Source organism: Drosophila gunungcola, unplaced genomic scaffold, assembly GCF_025200985.1.
Source record: "Drosophila gunungcola strain Sukarami unplaced genomic scaffold, Dgunungcola_SK_2 000018F, whole genome shotgun sequence".
NCBI lineage: Eukaryota > Metazoa > Arthropoda > Insecta > Diptera > Drosophilidae > Drosophila > Drosophila gunungcola.
This window is the reverse complement of record NW_026453200.1, coordinates 134,628-155,455: the sequence shown is the minus strand read 5'-3', so window position 1 is coordinate 155,455 and position 20,828 is coordinate 134,628. Positions and strand designations below refer to the sequence as shown.

The 20,828-nt window shown below is 35.3% G+C and overlaps 2 protein-coding genes across 3 annotated transcripts in view; one reads left to right on the top strand and one right to left on the bottom strand.

The window, feature by feature from the left end:
- LOC128263781 (twitchin) overlaps positions 1-4,546 on the top strand; it is a 58,728-nt gene extending 54,182 nt beyond the window's left edge. For both annotated transcript variants that reach the window (XM_052998978.1, XM_052998977.1), the window contains 4 exons: positions 308-408; positions 460-589; positions 2,714-3,016; positions 3,338-4,546. In XM_052998978.1, the coding sequence (XP_052854938.1) occupies positions 308-408; positions 460-589; positions 2,714-3,016; positions 3,338-3,972 (1,169 nt within the window). In that variant the 3' untranslated portion in view covers positions 3,973-4,546. The remainder of the gene's footprint in view (positions 1-307; positions 409-459; positions 590-2,713; positions 3,017-3,337) is intronic.
- A 1,616-nt stretch (positions 4,547-6,162) lies between these two features.
- On the bottom strand, positions 6,163-20,088 carry LOC128263776 (mediator of RNA polymerase II transcription subunit 26). Its single transcript, XM_052998966.1, has 6 exons — positions 19,924-20,088; positions 19,586-19,704; positions 18,667-19,531; positions 14,133-14,813; positions 14,001-14,072; positions 6,163-9,446 (listed from the first exon to the last, which is right to left on the bottom strand). Exons 2-6 carry the CDS (start codon positions 19,649-19,651, stop codon positions 6,565-6,567), a joined length of 4,566 nt encoding a protein of 1,521 aa, XP_052854926.1. The 5' UTR covers positions 19,652-19,704; positions 19,924-20,088; the 3' UTR covers positions 6,163-6,564.
- Positions 20,089-20,828: the final 740 nt, after the last annotated feature.

Below are 20,828 nucleotides of genomic sequence, written 5' to 3'. Positions count from 1 at the left end.
GAAAGAGTTAAATTTGAAAACCATAAATATATTTGGGTAGGGCAGCCAAACACAACAACCCGTATAGTACGTCTTACATGGAATGTTTTTTTAATACAGTTCATTAAAGGGTGACATTTTGAATGGATGGCGAATACGGGGCCGTTCTGTTTCACTTATTTCGATTTTTTTTCGAAAGTTGACCCTATATTTTGTGTCTTGTTTAACGTGGAAACCCATAATATATTTTCTAAAATTGGATTAACAATAACATGCCTTCAATGCATGACCCCCAATAATACATTTTTGTTTATATTTCCTAAAACAGATAGGAAATACATAGAGCAGCCAATTAAGCCCGCTCCTCCGCCTATCGTTACATCCCGTCAGTTCACCTCAACTTTAATACCGAACACATCGGAGCCTAAGGCAAGTACTTAAAATTAAATAAGTTATTCCATATTGATTGGGCAATTATAGGCCGCCACAACCAACTCAAGTTCTTCAAGCACGCAGAATAGCATTTCAGGCAAAAAGAAGTATGCATCTAATAGTTTACAGGCCCCTGGAAGCCCATCTAGATCACGAAGTGCAACAAAAGAACTTATACGTACGTATCCTTTACAAACCAATCACCTATGCTAAGTCACATTTTTAACTGACCTTTTTTTTAATATACTCTTCGGTAAATAACTAAACACGTATATCAGGATTTTGCAAATAAATAATATAAATGTCAAAATATTCCCTTTGAATGCAGCTTTATATCTCCGGTTTTAGCGGTCCCATCGACCACATTTCCTTTCCACTTATTCCTCCATATCTTAATCCAGTCAGTAATTTTTTATTAAAAAAAAAAACAATTAAAGTAAAACATTTTTTAAGGCTTGTCCCCACAACGATTTTTTTTTTGTTACCAATTGATTCTTCAGTTTATTACCTACATTCGTATTTTTGTATTACAAAATATGATATCTCTTTTTTTTTAAATTAAACACAAGGGAAATCATGAAAGATGACATCAATTATTAATCTAATAAAAATTAGTGTGTAATTAAACGGCGAGTTTTATATACCTTTGCAGCGATTGAAAAAATTAAATATTTCTTAAGGCTCCTATATAAAAAATACTTAAATAATGAACCATTACTAAATATTGAGGTATATAAAAATTAAAACAGCAATTTTTTTTATCAAAAATAACCCCAACATTTTTTTTTCATTTATTTTGTAATATTCCGATTGTTTCCATAGGAGCTATATATACATCAAAAAACTAAAAAACTACAAATGTATACAGGCTGGTTTTCACTGGGACGTTCCCAGTCAAAGCGGTGATCAAAATTTGACCCATTATTGGTACACACAATTAACTCATTGTAACAAATTGTATTTGTTTCTTAAAGCAGTGATGGAAAATGTCCAACAGAACTGTTGAACAACTCTAGTAGAATTCAGCTGTGTTCCCCCTCATAATTCTAAAACCGTTGTTCTGTTTTCTACAATGTTTTTTGCACTTTTTGGCAAATAACGAGTTAAGGAGGCAACAGTTGTTGAGCATGAGCCGCAATAGTAGAAAAAATAGTGGATTTAAATGTAAATTTTAAACTTATTTTTTACTTAGTTAGTAGTGCACCAGCTGTTTTTGAGGTAGTGTTGTTAACTATTCACAATTTATGTTGCAAAAGTTAAAAGAAAACAAGAAGGGAAGCAAACTTCGGCAAGCCGAAGTTTATATACCCTTGCAGCTATTGCAAGAGTTAAATATTTTTGAAAACATTAAAATTATGATTTACTTGCGTATATGTTTAAAAACATTGAAGCTATGATGATTTGCAGCTCAATTATTATATAGTTGTTTTATATATTTTTATTATTTATATGGGAGCTATATGATATAGTCGTTCGATTTTGATGAAATTTAAACCGTAATTCTGAAATATTTAACCATAACTATATCTCGAAGAACTAAAAAAAAAATAAAAAACAGCAAAGTTATAATTTTTTTTCATTTATTTTTTCGATTGTTCCTATGGGAGCTATATGCTATAGTCCTCCGATTCGGCTCGTTTCCACTTATATACTACCTGCAGTAGAAAGATAACTTTTGGGAAAGTTTCATGCAGATGGCTTTAAAACTGAGAGACTAGTTTGCGTAGAAACGGACGGAAAGACGGACATGGCTAGATCGACTTGCCTAGTGATATGATCAAGAATATATATACTTTATAGGGTCGGAGATGTCTCCTTCACTGCGTTGCAAACTTCTGACTGAAATTATAATACCCTCTGCAAGGGTATAAAGAGTTTCTGAGTTCGTACTATGACAACCCTTGCATCGTCCCTCTCAAACTTGTTCGGACGGATGGAAAGACGGACGGATGGACAGACGGACGGACGGACGGACGGACGGACGGATGGACAGACGGACGGACGGACGGATGGACAGACGGACGGACGGACGGATGGACAGACGGACGGACGGACGGATGGACAGACGGACGGACGGACGGACAATCATATATATACTGTATAGGATCGGAGATGTCTGAAATAACAATACCCTCTGCATGGGTATAAAAATATTTTATTTTTTCGAAATTCTTACACACGAGATTATTTTTTTTACCGAAGAGTAAAAAATAGAAGTAAAATGTGAACTTTTTTTTATTAAATATATATATATTTTATACATGTATAACCTTAACAAGCTAATTATCCTTTATAAACTTAGTTCCCCCCGATGATTCGTTAATGTGCAAACCGGAGTTTACAAAGCCCCTTCACGATCTTGCTATTCGTGATGGTGAGCAGTTAATACTTACCTGCCATGTAAAAGGCGATCCAGAGCCCCAAATTACTTGGTCAAAGAACGGAAAGTCTATTTCATCTTCTGATATTATGGACTTAAAGTACAAAAACGGTATTGCAACTTTAACCATCAACGAAGTTTTTCCGGAAGACGAGGGAGTGTTCACTTGTACGGCCACAAATTCCATTTGCGCTGTGGAAACGAAGGCCAAGCTAACAATAAAGCGTAAGTAGATTTCCCTAAAAATACTTTTTTTTCTATCCCGACTGTTTGTCTAATTTGTTGAATAAACATCTTATTTAAGTGTTAACTTTTGGCTGTAGAGCCTCCATTAGCTTCTGTAAAAACATAGATTGCGGTATCGCTCGACTGCTTCTTGGGGCTGATGTAAATGGCATTTATACGATCTGCATTCCAAGTGCAAGACAAAATCTAATTGAATTACTTAAAAATGCGGAAGTGTTGACTTATTAAGTTTTAGCTTAAAATTTGTATATTTCCAAATAAAGCAAATAAAATAATTAATATTTTTGTATATGATTTTAGCGCTGGATAAGAGCTCTATCAAACGACAAGTGATTGCCGGCGACAAAGCGCCGAAAATAGTTAGTCACCTGGAGTCGAGATTTGTTAAGGATGGCGACTCTGTTACTTTGGCCTGTCGCATTATTGGAGCCGAACAATTCGATGTCGTATGGTTGCACAACAACAAAGAGATAAAGCCCAGCAAGGACTTCCAGTACACTAACGAGGCCAATATATATCGCTTGCAAATCGCCGAGATTTTCCCTGAAGATGGCGGCACCTACACTTGCGAGGCCTTCAATGATGTGGGCGAATCGTTCAGTACTTGCACAATTAATGTAACAGTGCCGGGAGACGAGCCTAAGCACCCGGCCTTTGTAAAGTTCCCCATATCAGTTTCTGTACTGGAAGGAGAGAGTACCACTTTCGAATGCGAATTAGATTCTGAGATCCTTAACTTGGTTTGGGTGAAGGATGGCAAGCCCATCGACGAAACTCTTTCACGATACTCATTTACCAAGGATGACAGCCGATATGCTTTTACAGTTGCGAAATGTAACATGGACGATGTTGGGCAATACCAGGCTAAAGCGGTAGCCAAAAAGGGCGAAAGTATATGCGCGTTCTCAGTTAACGTTCAAAACGCCGAATGCTAAGCCGAACTCTGAAGATTTTACACTCTATCGAACCAACTATATAAACCCTGCATATCTATTATATACCTATGTATTAAGAGTATGCTTAAATTTAGACTGCTCATGAAAAGTCGCTTTCATCATTCAAACATCTATACATATACATAAGCGTTTATGTATATAAATATATGTAAAGTTTATGCATTTCAACCATATCGTTCATAGTCCTGCAAAATCAGATTCACATGCACTCACATAATTCACGTATTACATGTAGAAATACTATTTATCAAACAAATAATGTCTAAGAAAAATGTAATATAATTGACTACCTTCACATTTTTAAAAATGGAAGTGAACTCACAGATACTGATCGAAAACTAGGAGCCCTCCGCTGCTTGAGTGACCTTTGGCATCCTCAAACAAACATCTTAAACTCATGGGCCACTTAAGTAGTTGAAAATTCTAGTTCTCAAACAGAGTTCTGTATAACTTACGAAATATAAAGACAAATGTGAAGTATGCGGGCAGTAATTGACATAAAAATAAATGTAATATTTTTTAAATAAAAGTAATATCCAAATTATTAACCAAATTAATCTACAGAACAAATGGGGAACTGGAAAATAATAAATTTTGAGTATATCGATGATAACATGTGATAAATTGAACTGAATTAAATGTGCCTTGTTTGTTAAGGACGTTTAAATAAAATTTTGAACGCTCCCGAAAAAGGAAGGTAAAAGTCTTTTATCCATTATTATCATTAGTGATTAATACAAGCAACAAGCTTTAGCGGCCACAAATACAAAATTGAAATGCTTTAAATTTCTAACCTGATGTTTTTGAGGCAGTGCTGTTAATTCTCCAAACGACTGAATCCCCCAACTATTGTCTTCCTAGGTTAGGTTATGTATGGCTGGTATCGAACTGTGTTCGTCCTCGCACCTAGGCCGCATGGGCCCTTTGTGATTCCATATAATCTTTCAGGTCAGTCCCCTAGCTCAATACAGGTTTGTCTTCTCAAAACCATCTGGTATGATGCAAGAATCGTGAAAGATTGGCCAGTTTAATAGTTGGCAAGGTTGGGCAAGGTATAGCTACTAAGGTGTAGGAATCTTTTGTGGTTGTGCGCAAGGCACAGATACAGGTTTCCTTCTCGTCTATCTGCTTGCCTAGACTCTTAGCCTCCTCGCAGGGTTGCCTATTAGGCAGTGTCCTGTTAGTGCACCGACACCACCTCCCCTTTGGTTGTTCAGCTTGGACCGTCCGTATAGATGTTGATGGCGTTCTGAGAACGCCGTTCTCCACTTGGTGTGGGAGATTTTCCCAATCTTAACGTGACGGGATGAAAACCTTGTATAGTTTAGACAAGTGTAAGAATGGGCTTACGTAATCAGTTCGGTAAGTTGGTAAAAGTCCTTAGTATAGAAGAGTGTCCCATTGGTCCTGATAGCCAGGCCCTCCTTCGTGCAGTCCCAGTGCGGTTGCCGTCGCGTGCGCTTTGGCAAGCATGTCCAGGGTATCAAAGTTTAGAATGGTGTGACTGCCCACGGTCACAACAATATAAAACCTAAAACAGAAATAAAAACCAAACAGAACATTCTAAAACAATGGACAACTGGTCACACTTATTCAGTCGATAGTCATCGCCAAACCGTGACCCGATAACAAGCTATTGAAGCGAGATTATCACCATCGCTCGCACTGGTCACACTCACGGCGCCTATATAAACGAAGACACAACCCCAAACCAGTGACTTGCGTTCGGACGAACTTCGAGGGAACATCAACAAAGAGGAATATCCGGGTAAGTGTTCTGGTAGATACTCTTGGTACGAGTACGCATCCAGCTCGGTCATGATCATTTGGCCAACGAATTCAGGCCCATCTCAGTGAGTTCCTCCCAGAAGTCACGTTTCCGGCTCCCGGCCCGGATACGATTCGGAATAAAATGTACTTTATTTTTTATCTTATTCAGCTGGAGTATTGTTTAAGTAATAAGTGACTTCCACGATTTTTTTCAATATTGTGTGAAGAAAAACAGATAAGCCTTGTGTAAAGAAATAACATAAGTGTGAAAATTTAATGTAATATCCGAAAATAAAAATTTTACAGACATGTAAATAACTTGTCACCCCTTATTTAATCGGCTATGGTCCCTGAATTATGAGCTAAAAGTGGTGATCCACAAATGCGATTTATAAAAAATTAAATTTTTAAAATAAATTTATTAAGAAACTTATTTAAAATATATCTAGTTTATTTACAGTTATTTTTTTACATTAGTTTTCATTACTTATATTAATATATTTACTGAAATTTTTGAAGTAAAAACATATAAAATTGTTTTAACAGTAGAATGTTACAAAAATTCATGTTGCGAACGCAACTATTTCTTCTTATATTAATATATTTTTTATCCTGGCAAACATACAATTAACCAACAGTGCTGTGATCTAATCAAAACTGACTAAGTATGCACAACACAACACGTTAGAATTAAAATGATAATAATTTTTTAAAGGTATTTACTTTGACACACGCTTTTACATTTTCTTTTTTTTGTTTGTTTTGGAAATGCTATCACACAGCGTGAGAGAAACTTTGAATTTATTCAAGCAAAACGTAAGGCAGAACGATTAAGGGCTCATTGTTGTAGGATTTTAACTGGAGAACTTGATGCCATTCCTTAAATGTTTGAATCCTGTTTAAGTTCATGTCAGATACTCTGGTAGGTGCAGCACCGGAGGATGCTCGAATGCCAGTACGGCACTCAACGCCAAGCAATGGCAATTTAGTTATTGACTCTGCAGAATCCATAGGTTTCCGACTAATGTTACTGCATTCATTAGTTAAGTCTATACCTAAGTTGTTATTGTTACAACATCTATTACTAACATCAGAATTCTTGTTTCTTAGTGATTCGAGAGATTCTAGGGGCGGGGATGATTCCATACTGACAGCAGGCTTCGGTTTCATTGGCAGACGCTCATCATATATTGAATTAAAAGATTGCAGCAAGTTGTTGTTTTGAAAATCGTTTAGGTCATCGACTGTATCGGAAATTTCTTGAATTACTTCTTGGTCATCGGAATCGCCATCGGTTAACAAAGTTAAACACGAATCTTCTTCGCTTTCAAATTTCACTTCCGAAATCGATGCTTCGGCACTCGTTTCAGTCTCAAGTTTTAAATTATATATATCAAGCGTTGAAAGTTTTGTCGCTTCCTCTTCCCCCTCCACGGAGGTATTTTCCACTTCGCTATCATCGTCATAACTAGAACTGCTGCTACTGCTATAATTAAATATCCTTTCTTTCCTACCCGCAGCGTTTTCCCTGCACAATTCATGGGGAAAGAACAGTTTATGATGAAGCTTTGTATCCGAAGAGGGATCTGTTGCCTTTGGTTTTAAATGGAAACAATTTTGTAGTTCTAAATCAAAAGCTTTAATTTGAGTTTTATCGTGTTTTCGACTTGTACGGCGATAGCGGTTATGCCTGGGTCGAGGTGCAAGCTTTCTTGTTTTCGATATTAAATTGCCATTTTTCAGTGGAATTTCAGATGTACTTCGTGATTTAAACGCTTCTTCCAGATTAGAGTTGGGAATAGAGTTTTTTACGTTCCCCCCTTCTAATGCTGTTTTTGGTGAAACTGCAGTCATTGAGTTTGCTGGAGAGTTAATTTTACTTGGAGTTTTTTTTATTGTCAATACAATATGATTGCTGCAAGCTCCACCATCAGCTATTGAGCGTTGAACAACTGCGTACTCTTCGTTATTGCTGTTTTCGAATTCGTTCTCATCATCATTATCTACCCCGTTGTCACTATCACTACTGTTATTGTTACTACTCAGATTTGAAAAGGTTCCATTCAAAGCAATCCTAATCCGTTTAGCTGACCCATTAAATTCATTGCGTAATCGTTTCTTCTTTTTCGTAGCATCCCCTACATATGTTTTTCCGATTCTTCGAGTTGTTTCTAGTTTTCTGTCGATTGCCTGATTTCGCAGCTTTTCGTTTATGGAGTCTTGGGTTTCTTTTAAACTGGAATAGCTACTGCTGCTAGAAGTACTAGCACTATAGGGGCTGTCTTCCTTATATTCCTGATTACTGTTTTTATCGCTTGCTTCAGCATCTCCAACCTGGTTTTCTTCATTAGCCAGTTTTAATAAATCATAGCTGAAAGCATTAACGGAGCACGAATCAAATAATGATTTTGATAATGGTGATTTTTTGATGTTAGAATTGACTTGCATTGGCACGTGGTTTTCATTATGGCTGTTCATACCAGAAATCGGATCATCAATGTTTACCTTAAGCGGGCTGGAACTTTTAAATTTGTATTCTATTATATTTTCGGGACCTTTAACTCTTTTCGTAGTAGCACCAGCAGTAGACGATGAGTTAGGCCACTCTTTAGCCGAGTGTCTGGCACGTCGACATGTTGGTAAACACTTTGCAACGCCAAGAAATGGTGATATAAAAGATTTAAAAGGTTTCGCTTTAAAGGGTTTTATAAATTTTAAAGAACTTAAATCTTTTTTTATTCGATCTGATGTTAGAAGTCCATATTTAGGAACAACATCAGCTCCGTTAGTCACTGTGTATGACTCCAAGATATGGAAAAAGTTATTTTCAAATTGAGATGAGTCAACACTATCCCAATTTCCGTTTATGTTTGGTATATAGAAATTATGCAATGCATTTATGTGAAAATTTGTCACTTTGTTGGTTTGAACATAAAACCTTTCTTTTGCTACGCAATCGGGATCTTCGCGAACTGTAAAAACAGGAATACTAACATTGTGTGGTCCACTGCTCTCAATTTCTTGATTAGAATTATCCGGTTGAGCATCGGCGCTAGCATTTATCAAATTTAGCGAAACATTATTTGTAGATACAACAACCAATAAGTTTTTGCTATCAGAGTTCCTTTTTTTTGTTTCCTCAATCTTTATCATTGGTTTTCGAATTTCATCCATAATAGAATACAAAGGATCGTCGTTATCATCGAAATCTAGATCAAATATGGACTTTACTGGTTTTGGTTGAGTGTCACCAACTTCATCGTTGTCCAAACGTTCTTCCGGTATCAATTTTTCTACATTCTTGTGACTGCAAATATTATCTTTATGATCTAAACTACCTTTTAGATCGTTCGTATCAATATCTGATGCTACAATTGACTCTCCTAAAGTACTTTGAACTTCTTCGATAACTATGCAAGTACACGGTACTATTTGAGATTGGTACATTTTCTCAATTTCACTTTCACTCATTGGGCTGCTTAAGCTGTGAATCAGGTGCATAAGTTGAGTGGTAATATCATTTAAATTTTTCGGCATCAAGTTTTCCGAATTTTTTTCTAAAGGTAAGGTCTGAATAGAATTGCTATTGCTATCCACAGAAGTACATTCCTTAATTTCGTGTGATTTATTACTATCGTGAGATGGTTCTGAAGTGACAGTATCACTATCCGTATTCGCAGGATCTGTAAAGTAAAAAGTGTTCGATAATTAAAAAACAGCTTTATGAAGTTGTCGTTTGTTATTTGACAAGTATGGCTGCAGACTTCTTCTATTTAAAATCCAAGCCAATCAAACCAAAACCTTTAGTTCAATTTTCAGCATGATAAATAAATATTTTCTGAGTATTTTTTTTTAGCTAAATAAAAGTTAAAATCCTCTTTATCTGGATACCAAACCGATTCAATGGAAAGTGCTTTGAGCCTATGCTAAGTGGCTAGTTGCTCTGCAGGCTCAATCCTTGCCAGGTGATAAATGTACGTAAAAAACTTTGTTTTTCTTCCAATAGTTTAAAAAGTCCTGGTTTTGGGATATTAAAACTTATAATTGTCTCAAGTGGTTGGACATAGTCCACTTAATATATATCCACTTAATTAAATTTTTTTGAGGAAAAGGTAAAAAATTAGGCATAACTTTTAATAAAAGTTTGAAATGGAATGACTATATCACTCAGGCTGTAGGTAAAATATATGGCTGCCTTAGGGCTCTTAGTTTTACCCAGCATACCAGAGAAATGCTGGCTTTTAATTGCAAAGGCCATAGTCACCCCGATTTTGTTTTATGGTATTGATATATTTGGTAATAGTGATGCTCCAAGTAAGAAAAAGCTAAATGTTAGATATTTGGGAAAAGGGGACATTCTATCCCGCGTTTCTCCCAAAAAATATTTAATCTCCGCCTGTCCGACTGGATTAAACTTAGTGCATTATCGCTTCTTCATAAAATTATAAATATTAAGGAGCCTAACTATTTGTATGAATAACTTATTTTTATTATTTAATAATAATAATAATAATAATAATAACAATAATATAAATAATAATAATAGTAATAATAATAATAATAATAATAATAATAATAATAATAATAATAATAATAATAATAATAATAATAATAATAATAATAATAATAATAATAATAATAATAATAATAATAATAATAATAATAATAATAATAATAATAAAATAATAATGTCATATTTAACAAGAAAGGAAGCAAGCCGAAGTTAATATACCCTTGCAGCTATTAAATATTCTTTATATTTCCGATTGTTCCTATGGGAGCTATATGCTATAATCGTCCGATTTTGATGAAATTTAAACCGTAATTCTGAAATATTTAACCACTACTATATGTCGAAGGACTAAAAAAAATTAAAAAACAGCAAAGTTATATTTTTTTTTCATTTATTTTTCCGATTGTTCCTATGGGAGCTATATGCTATATCCGTCCGATCCGGCTCGTTCCGACTTATATACTACCTGCAATAGAAAGACAACTTTTGGGAAAGTTTCATGCAGATAGCTTTAAAACTGAGAGACTAGTTTGCGTAGAAACGGACGGACGGACAGACGGACATGGCTAGATCAACTCTCCTAGTGATGCTGATCAAGAATATATATACTTTATAGGGTCGGAAACGTCTCCTTCACTGCGTTGCAAACTTCTGACTGAAATTATAATACCCTCTGCAAGGGTATAATGAAATCTAAAACTGTATAAGGTTAACAGTTAACATAAAAGTTATAGGTTGGGAACTTAATAACTATAGCTTATAAAATAGTAACGAGTAGCAATGCCCCCGGGAAACCAGCAAGCTTTAGGAGGCGCCATCTGATGAACTGCAGGGCCAACGCTGATTTAGAAAATGTTGGCGTGTGTTGTTAGATATGACAAATAATTATTGGGACTATCATTTAATTTTGAAAGATTTACACAAAATGGCGTAACTTTTGCTATGTGTATCCACACCCCACCACTTATATCAAAATATAAATGCTTTGGAAGATACCCCAGATACTGTTGCAGAAACCATACATAGCGAACAATCACTAACATAAACCATTGACACGACGGACAACCCGGTAAACTGATTCAGAAACCAGATTATTATCGAAGAAGGAAATAGTTCGTCAATAGACCATTTTATTTTATTCAAAAATAAACGATACACGTAAAAAAATCTCTGACCGCAATAATTTAATAAACACAGTAGGAGACGCAGAAAATGCTATACATTGTTCCCTCCCAATCTTAGCTTTTATTCAACATCCGCTAATTGAATTATTGCCGAGCACTAATTTTAAGTATTCAAAATCAGGACATAACTGACAAGACAGAACAAAATAATAATTTTAACATTTGTATCTCAAAAAACCCCCTTACACAGCATTTCCAATGGTCAGGTTCCATAGCACTCTAGCAGAAATAGCTAAATGCAATGACCCTACAGAAAAGATTTTACTAGCAACTAATAAATACAACAGAACGAAGCACACAGTAACGGACAAGAAACTGATCGAAAAAATACATTCAGCAGCCACAGAAGTTGAGAAAAAAATTCAGGAAAAAATCCAAGAAGCACAAAAAGGTCCCTTGAATACGTAAACAAAGATAGGACTCATAAACATTATCAGGTCGGGGGCTTGGGAAATAAACTGTCACCATTATGCTCAGAGGAAACCGTCAATGCAGACCTGGGATCCACGGTTCTTATTAAAGGGAGGGTGGTCCATAAGGGCAATTTGCGATAACGATCCAAAATAGGTTTATCACTTTTAACTTTTCCTTTAGGTTTACAACAAATTTCTTACTGCTTACGGCTGTAAAGACAAACGTGACGGTTAAGCTCAACAACTACACGAGCGCGTCTACTATCCCAATAGTAGACGGTGACTTTGTAATCTTGGACTGTAACTTAACATCCTATGAGGACTATGCGGACGAGCGCACAGCGAATGGTTGCTGGGGGTCACTGCGCAATGCTGCACCCTACCTGGTCATTTAGATCCGGTTACCGCAATAGATCACGGTTACCGAAATAGATCGACGACCTCGTACCTTGTAACCCACTCTAATAGCCTATCAATCAATGGAACCTGGTACGTGAACCAACTGGAAAGCTCAAGAAAAAAACCCGCAATCTCATCCATGACTTTGGTAAACATTACGGCTCACCAGAATCAACTCAGCCTTCCGTTACTCCACAAGCTGAGCCTAACGAATCTCCACCACATCTGAACTCTGAGGGAAAGGATGATCACCGGATCGCTTATCACCAATGGCAAAAATTTCTTTGCCGCTCTCTTTATGCCACCGGATACGGTGGCTCGCAGGCGCAAAGTCAAATTAGCTAACAGCGCTTCCCGGGGCTAATGCTGTCTCCCCAATTCCAACACGCCTGCGACGAGTGATCGTTGTCGGAAAGATGCAAGGTCGCCCGAGAAAGGTCTGTAGTTGCAGCCGCGACAAGGTTTAAGTTAGTCTGATTTACACTCCGTAAGCTACCGCTTGCGCCCAAATAGTTGTAGTCAATTGTAATCCATTAAGTTTTATAAAGTTGATCCCAAAAAAGGACTCTTCTTTTATATTCTTGATCAGTCTCACTAGGAGAGTCGATCTATCTATGTCCGTCCGTTTATACGCAAACAAGTCTCTCGTCTTAAAGCATCTACATGAAACTTTCCCAAAATTGCCTTCCAATTGCAGGTAGTATATAAGTGGAAACGAGCGTGATCGGGCGACTTAACCAAAGAAAAATTCGGGAAAAAATAAAAATAAATTGTACTTTGCTGTTTTTTTTTCTTTTTTTATATATATAGTAATAGTTAATTATTTCAGAGTTAAGGTTTAAATTTGATTAAAATCGGACGATAATCAACACAATCGGAATATTAAAAAATACTTTTTTTTAATTATAACTTCTTTAATTTTAAATTTTTTTTTTTAAATTCTTTTGGACATAGAATTTGTTTAATATTTTATAAATACGTTCTATTTAAATCGGAAAACGATATCGATATACGAAGGATCGAATAATTGAGGTGAAAACCATCTTAGCTTCAATGTTTTTAAACATATACGCATATAATTCAAAATTTGGATGTATTAAAGAATATTTAATTTTTGCAATAGCTGCAAGAGTATATCAACTTCGGCTTGTAGAACTTTTGGCTGAAGTTTTAATACCATCTACAAGTGTATACAAATCTAATGATGACCAACACTTTGTATGTCTGTACTTTTTGGTATTTAATAGTCCCTATATATATAGAGAGAGTGCCTTGCGCTATTTGTTGGCGTTAGAGTGGCGTGGCGAATTTTGAAATATTCTTGCGCTTCGTTGGCATAACTGGAATCTGCATCTTTACTTCCAAATCGCCTTAAAGAGCTTTCGAGATCTTGGCATTCATACGGACGGACAATCAGACGGAAATGGCTAGATTGACTCGGGTATTGAACCAGATGAATAATATAAACTATGTGGGGTAAAGTAAGTATCAATGATCAATGGAACAACAAAAAAAAACCGTGAGCAATTGACATGGACATCTCTGCTTAATGCCATTTTAGTCTCCGGGTAACGTTTTTCAATAATAAACTTTTTTTTGAGGTAATTCCAAAATTAATTTCTTTCTTTCTTTAGCACTCCCAATAACTATAGTCAAAAATACTTAAAAATTTATTTTTTGAACTCAAGTCATTGGAGATCGTTAAAGCATATCGGCTTTTGTACTCACCTTCTACTTTGTTTGTTAAAGTAGCATTTCCCGAAAACGTTTCCAAAATTTGTGGAGAATGTATTGAAGTGTCTGGAAGCATTCAAATATTTACTTATTAAAAAAATAATTGAGTGATTTTTGAACACAAACCTGAACAAGATGATGTTGGTCTGGTTGCACGAGTAGACAATTCTCGATTTGTAGACGAATTTGAAAGATTACTCGTTGATGATTGCATGGAAACACTTAATTTTCTGCTCTGAATTTCATTGAAGAGTTCTTTTGTAGTCTTTACCTTTTTAACAGTTGAGCCACCAAACAAAATTTGTTGAGACAAGCTAGATGACTCCTTGGCAATAATAGCGTCCACACCCTTTGATCCTTTCTTTCTTCCACGTCTCTTTGGAATTTGAGAATGAGAAGAGTTTTCCAAATACTCAGGCCTACTATTTGGATCATACCCTACACCGACAGAAGTCATAGGCATCTGAGTTGCACTTAAATTGTGTAACCGCGTATCAATCACATTTTCAGATTTCCTCACCTCCTCGATAGTTGAAGGAGATAGACGACTACATGATGCACTTGAGTCGTAAGCATTATATTCATCAAATTTTTGTTTCCCAGAATCGTTGCTTCGCAACACACTGTTGGGTCCGGACAAAAAGCCGGAATTAGTCTGGTTTAAAAAATCTAATTGATTGACTGATTTAAATCTGCCGGTAAATGTCAAATCGCTCGAACTCAATTTAGTTTTATGCTGCGAATTACCTAATGTAGCTTCTCCAGATAAAATTGAGCTCATAGAACTGTTCGAAAGTGAAAAAATTTCTGTAAACAAAAATAAAAAATGAAATATATGAATCAGAGCATTCTAGTAACAATTGTTTATTAAACTAAATGAAAAGGTATTAGGCAGAAATCCAATTAAATGGTGAACATGCTTAATATCAGTCAATATATTTTAAACGAAAACATTCTTATGGGGAGGTAGGGGCTTAGAAGCGAAAAAACACACATTTCTATGATTTTTTTGCGGCGACATCTCTAATGTTGTTTTTTAAATTAAATTACATATTGTTATACAACTTTTTAATAATGTTAGAACAAATTTTCAAAGAAAAATAACAAAAAATAAGACGGTGACCGAGAATCTTCAGAGGCGCCTTCACTGCTTGGTTTGCAGTGAACATCATAGCTCGTGACCGGATTGTCAGAAAAAAAATGTATATGCATTTTAAAGCTGATGAATTTTTTGATTAAAAACATTGAAGCTAAGACGCTTTTAAGCTCAACTAAACGAAGTCGTCGTCCAATTTTAATAAAATGAATAAAAACAAGAAGGAAAGCAAACTTCGGCAAGCCGAAGTTCATATACCCTTGCAGCTATTGCATTAATTAAATACTTTTGAAAACATTTAAATTATGATTTACTTGAGTATGTGCTAAAAAAAAACATTGAAACTATGATTATTTGCAGCTCAATTATTAGATAGTTATTTTATATATTTTTATTATTTCTATGGGAGCTATATGCTATAGACGTCCGATTTTGATAAAATTTATACCATAATTCTGAAATAATTAAACATTGCTATATGTCGAAGAACTAAACAAAAAATTAAAAAACAGAAAAGTTATAATTTTTTTCATTTATTTTTCCGATTGTTCCTATGGGAGCTATATGCTATAGTCGTCCGATTTTGATGAAATTGAAACCGTAATTCTGAAATATTAAACCATTACTATATCTCGAAGAACTAAACAAAAAATTAAAAAACAGCAAAGTTATAATTTTTTTTCATTTATTTTTTCCGATTGTTCCTATGGGAGCTATATGCTATAGTCGTCCGATTTTGATGAAATTTAAACCGTAAATCGGAAATATTTTACCATTACTATATGTCGAAGAACTAAACAAAAAATTAAAAAACAGCAAAGTTATAATTTTTTTTCATTTATTTTTCCGATTGTTCCTATGGGAGCTATATGCTATAGTCGTCCGATCCGGCTCGTTCCGACTTATATACTACCTGCAATAGAAAGACAACTTTTGGGAAAGTTTCATGCAGATAGCTTTAAAACTGAGAGACTAGTTTGCATATAAACGGACGGACAGACGGACAGACGGACAGACGGACATGGCTAGATCGACTCTCCTAGTGATGCTGATCAAGAATATATATACTTTATAGGGTCGGAAACGTCTCCTTCACTGCGTTGCAAACTTCTGACTGAAATTATAATACCCTCTGCAAGGGTATAATTAATAAAATTAAAAGCGTAACACTCAAATTTTTAAATTAAAAAAAACAAGAAAGGAAGCAAACTTCGGCAAGCCGAAGTTCATATACCCTTGCAGCTATTGCAAGAATTAAATATTTTTGAAAACATTAAAATTATGATTTACTTGCGTTTATGTTTTAAAACATTGAAGCTATGATGATTTGCAGCTCAATTATTAGATAGTTATTTTATATATTTTTATTATTTCTATGGGAGCTATATGATATAGTCGTCAGATTTTGATGAAATTTAAACCGTAATTCTATATTATTTAACCATTACTATATGTCGAAGAACTAAAAAAAAATTAAAAAACAGCAAAGTTATAATTTTTTTTTTTGGATTGTTCCTATGGGAGCTATATGCTATAGTCGTCCGATCTGGCTCGTTCCGACTTATATACTACCTGCAATAGAAAGACAATTTTTGGGAAAGTTTCATTCAGATAGCTTTAAAACTGAGAGACTAGTTTGCGTAGAAACGGACGGACAGACGGACGGACAGACGGACATGGCTAGATCAACTCTCCTAGTGATGCTGATCAAGAATATATATACTTTATAGGGTCGGAAATGTCTCCTTCACTGCGTTGCAAACTTCTGACTAAAATTATACTACCCTCTGCAAGGGTATAAAAATAATTAAATAAAATTTAAAAGACAAATTAAAAATTAGAAAATTTTCGTTTTTCTCACATATTATTTTTTATTTTTTATTGTTTCCATGTGAGCTATATGCTATAGTCGGCCGATCGTAATGAAATTTAAATCGTAGTTCTAAAATATTTAACAAAAAAAAATTAAAAAACAGAGTTATAATTTTTTTTCGTTTATTTTTCCGATTGCTCCTGTGGGAGCTATATGCTTAAGTCGTCCGAGCCGGCTCGTTTCGATTTATATACTACCTGCAATAGAAAGACAACTTATGGGAAAGTTTCATGCAAATAACTTTAAGACTGAGAGACTAGTTTGCGTAGAAACGGACGGACAGACGGACATGGCTAGATCGACTCTCATAGTGATGCTAATCAAGAATATATATATGTACTTCAAAGGGTCAAAAATGTCTACTTCACTGTGTTGTAAACTTCCTTCTGAAATTATAATACCCTCTGCAAGGGTATAAAAATTTAACTCTTCTATTTTTAATGTTTTAAAAAAAATCATTTGGACATGTAGTTTTTTTAAATTCAGAATTACGCTTTTAATTTTACAAAAATCGTTATATAGTTGTCATATAAATGATCAAAAAATTGAGCTGAAAATCGTCATAGCTTCAATGTTTTTAAATATACGCGTTTTAATCAAAATTTAGATGTTTTAAAGAATATTTAAATTTTGTAATAAGTGCAAGGGTGTATTAACTTCGGCTTTCCGATGATTGCTTCTTTCTTGTAAAGAATTTTTCGAATAAAAAAAATTTAATCATTAAATAAGAAGGTACATTTATATTATTTTGAAAAGATTTCATGTTCAGTTTAGTTTTTATAAGCTGTGTGCCACTGTACTGTGTACAATTTGTCAACTTATTCTTTGCAGAATGGTAAATGTAATTTTAAAGAATTTTTAAATTTAACAAAAAAACATATTATTATCTCTTATTTTCATTACGATTTTGGTTAGGGCAAGTGCACAATTGATCGCAATCCCCATTTTAAACAATGACTGGCAAATGAGTTTATGAAATCTTTAGCAATTGGTTTACTATAACTATTATAAGGGCAATCCGGCAAAGTAATTCGCAGACATTTTTGATTTTAAATTAGGAAAAAAGAGAATCGGATTCACCCAATCAACTCTGGAAAAGATTGGTGATAATCCGTAAATTAGAGTCAGGCAGTTGGCATTGGAATCAAAAAGTGAACCACGAGACTGTAAAAAAAGTTCTTAAAACTCTCAAGAACTCATGACACGTAGCCAAAAAGAAACCTTCTGCGATTAACTTTGAAAGGAAGGATTGTGAAAACCGACTGGCTCAGATTTTTGCAAATAAGGACGAAGAATTTTAAGAGAGGGGTATCATGAAATTACCATCAAAATGGCAATTCATTGTAGAAAAAAATGGTGCTTATTTGAATCCGTTAAATTTAACCATAAAAAAATGTTTTCGTAACAAGTTCAACCGAAGCTTGCATTTTGCAAAAGTTTAATTGAAAACTGAGTTTTGCTATTTGTTTTGCTTTAGTTGTTTTTCGATATGGTTCATGCTGAAATATTTTTTTTAATTGTTAATAATAACCCCTACAATACTGAAATAAATCGATTTTGTTTTTTAGCAATAATTAACTTTAAAATTACTTTTATTTACGATTTTGCAAAGAATTATGAAGTCACTGCGACACAGAACAGTTAAAATTCTTTCGAGTTTACAAGAAAACACAAATTCAATTGTATCGTACCTGAATCGGCTGCGAGGGCCGTTTGTAGCAAACCTTCGCTTCCTTTTGTGCCAAATCTTAAGTTTTGTGTGATTTGGACATCTCTATCCTTATTTTTTTTTTCTCTTTTTATTTTTTTTTGTCGAGAACTTGGTGTGGTTGGAACCGCAAGAGGCACAGGGGCAGACAAATTTGACTTATCTTCTTTCGACGCACATTGGTTGTCATTTTCATCAGAATCTGATACAATGTCAATGACAACTGAGGCTTCGTTTATCTTCTCAGTACTAACATCGGTCAAGTTGAAAACGGAGTTCAACGACTGCTCGACGTTGAGCGCCTGAGGAGATCCCTTCTGCCTACCTAAAGTAGGCTGCGATTGTCGCCGCTCCTTACGATTGTGCACTGACGTCGTAGAGTTGTTTTCATCGCGTTCGCAGTTATATAGAAGATTTGAGAAGTTTTTGTGAAGCTGGGTGTGGACACCTAAGGGCGGAGGCTCGGAAGGATCGGCATTTGAATGCACGTCAGAAAAATGTTGCTGCGATGGCAGTGATTGGGAGAACGGAAAATATCCTACTGACTCGCTTAAGTGGCTGTCTGGTTCTGTGGCGGTGGACTTCACAAAATCTGACGATGGCTGAGTGGGCAGGGAAGGGATTTGACTGGGATGTTGCATATTGTCAGTAGCCGGTTGCTGAATTCCCACCATTTCTCGCCACTTTTTCAGCAAGGATTTTGCACGTCGAGCAAGGTGCTCATTCTTGGTCCTTCGTCTGAGTTGATTTATGTATTTGGCCAGTCTGGTGGCCTCCAGCTGCTCCTTGGTAATTGTTGTGCCTTCCAATGCACATATAACAGAAAGCACTGCATCCATATTGACGACCTGAAAACATCGTTCAGATATGAACCAATTTAAGTGTACATGGTATTGTCTTACATCGTAGTTTTGATCAAGTGCCTGAGATAGGTGAGTGGTAAGTTGTTGGATTTGGTTTTGGTTCATTTATGTCTTCCGTATTGCAAAGCCCCTGATCCAGATCCAAGAAACGGCGAGTACTAACCAAATTGTTAACATGAAATAAAGTGTACATATGTTGCGAAAGCGAGATTTTTTTTCGTTTTTTTGTGTGGTTTTTTGACGGGAAAAAGACACAACGAACCGGTCTTTTAAAGTGCTTATGATTGAAAAATTATAATGAAATTATTGTACGCAAAGAATGTCTGAAAAACACGCACACAAATGCACGACATATCATGGCTAAACATTATGCTTACAAATAATAGGTACACAACTTAATTATGAAATTTGTGTTTCCTCGGGGCACTTCCTTGAATACGGAAATGTTTATATTAGCCACAAAATTAAGAAAATTAATAAGTTATGATCAATTCCCGGACTCCATCACAATTCGCCATTTTCACCATTGACAGCTGCACTTGGATGAGAGCAAATCGATATGTATAGATATCGATATATTTTCACGTTGGGAACTATAAAATAGTAATATGAGGCTTACACTAGACCTTAAAACCGATATTTTAGGCCCGCTCACACTACGATTGCATTTCGGGTAATAGCCCAGTCCCACAAAGCCCATCCAAGCGAAACGGTTGCGATTTTTGATGGACGGTTGACTGGTGATCCCACAGAGCCACCATACACCATCCAAAAGTCACAGTCTTTCAAAAGTCACAGTGGCTTATGCAGACTTTTTTGTTGGTGTCCTTAACTATATTTAACTATTTTAGAAGTACTTTTTCGACGTTTATTTTATTTTAATGCAATAGGCTATTTGTTAAATGATTATCTGAGCTTTTAAATAATGGCTTTTTATCGTATTTCCACAGAGATCCATCCAACTTCCACCATCCGTTAAAAATATGGTCCATAAGGTTTTGCCGTTCCAAAAACTTCCCATTTAGCCCGCCGTTAAAATTTGACGGACCTTGGCGGACTAATATATGCGATAGTTAACCGTAGAACTCCGGTTTTCACAAAGACATCCACCTTCCAATTTCAGCTGATCTTAACAGCTGTAGCTCTTCAAACATAAACAAAGATGCGTGACCTGTTGACTTTGTTTACGAGCCACAGCTGTTCAGATCCGCTGAAATCGGAAGGTAGATGTGCTCTGAGGAAATCTGAGTTTCACATTTGTAGATTCCAACCGTTTCCAAAG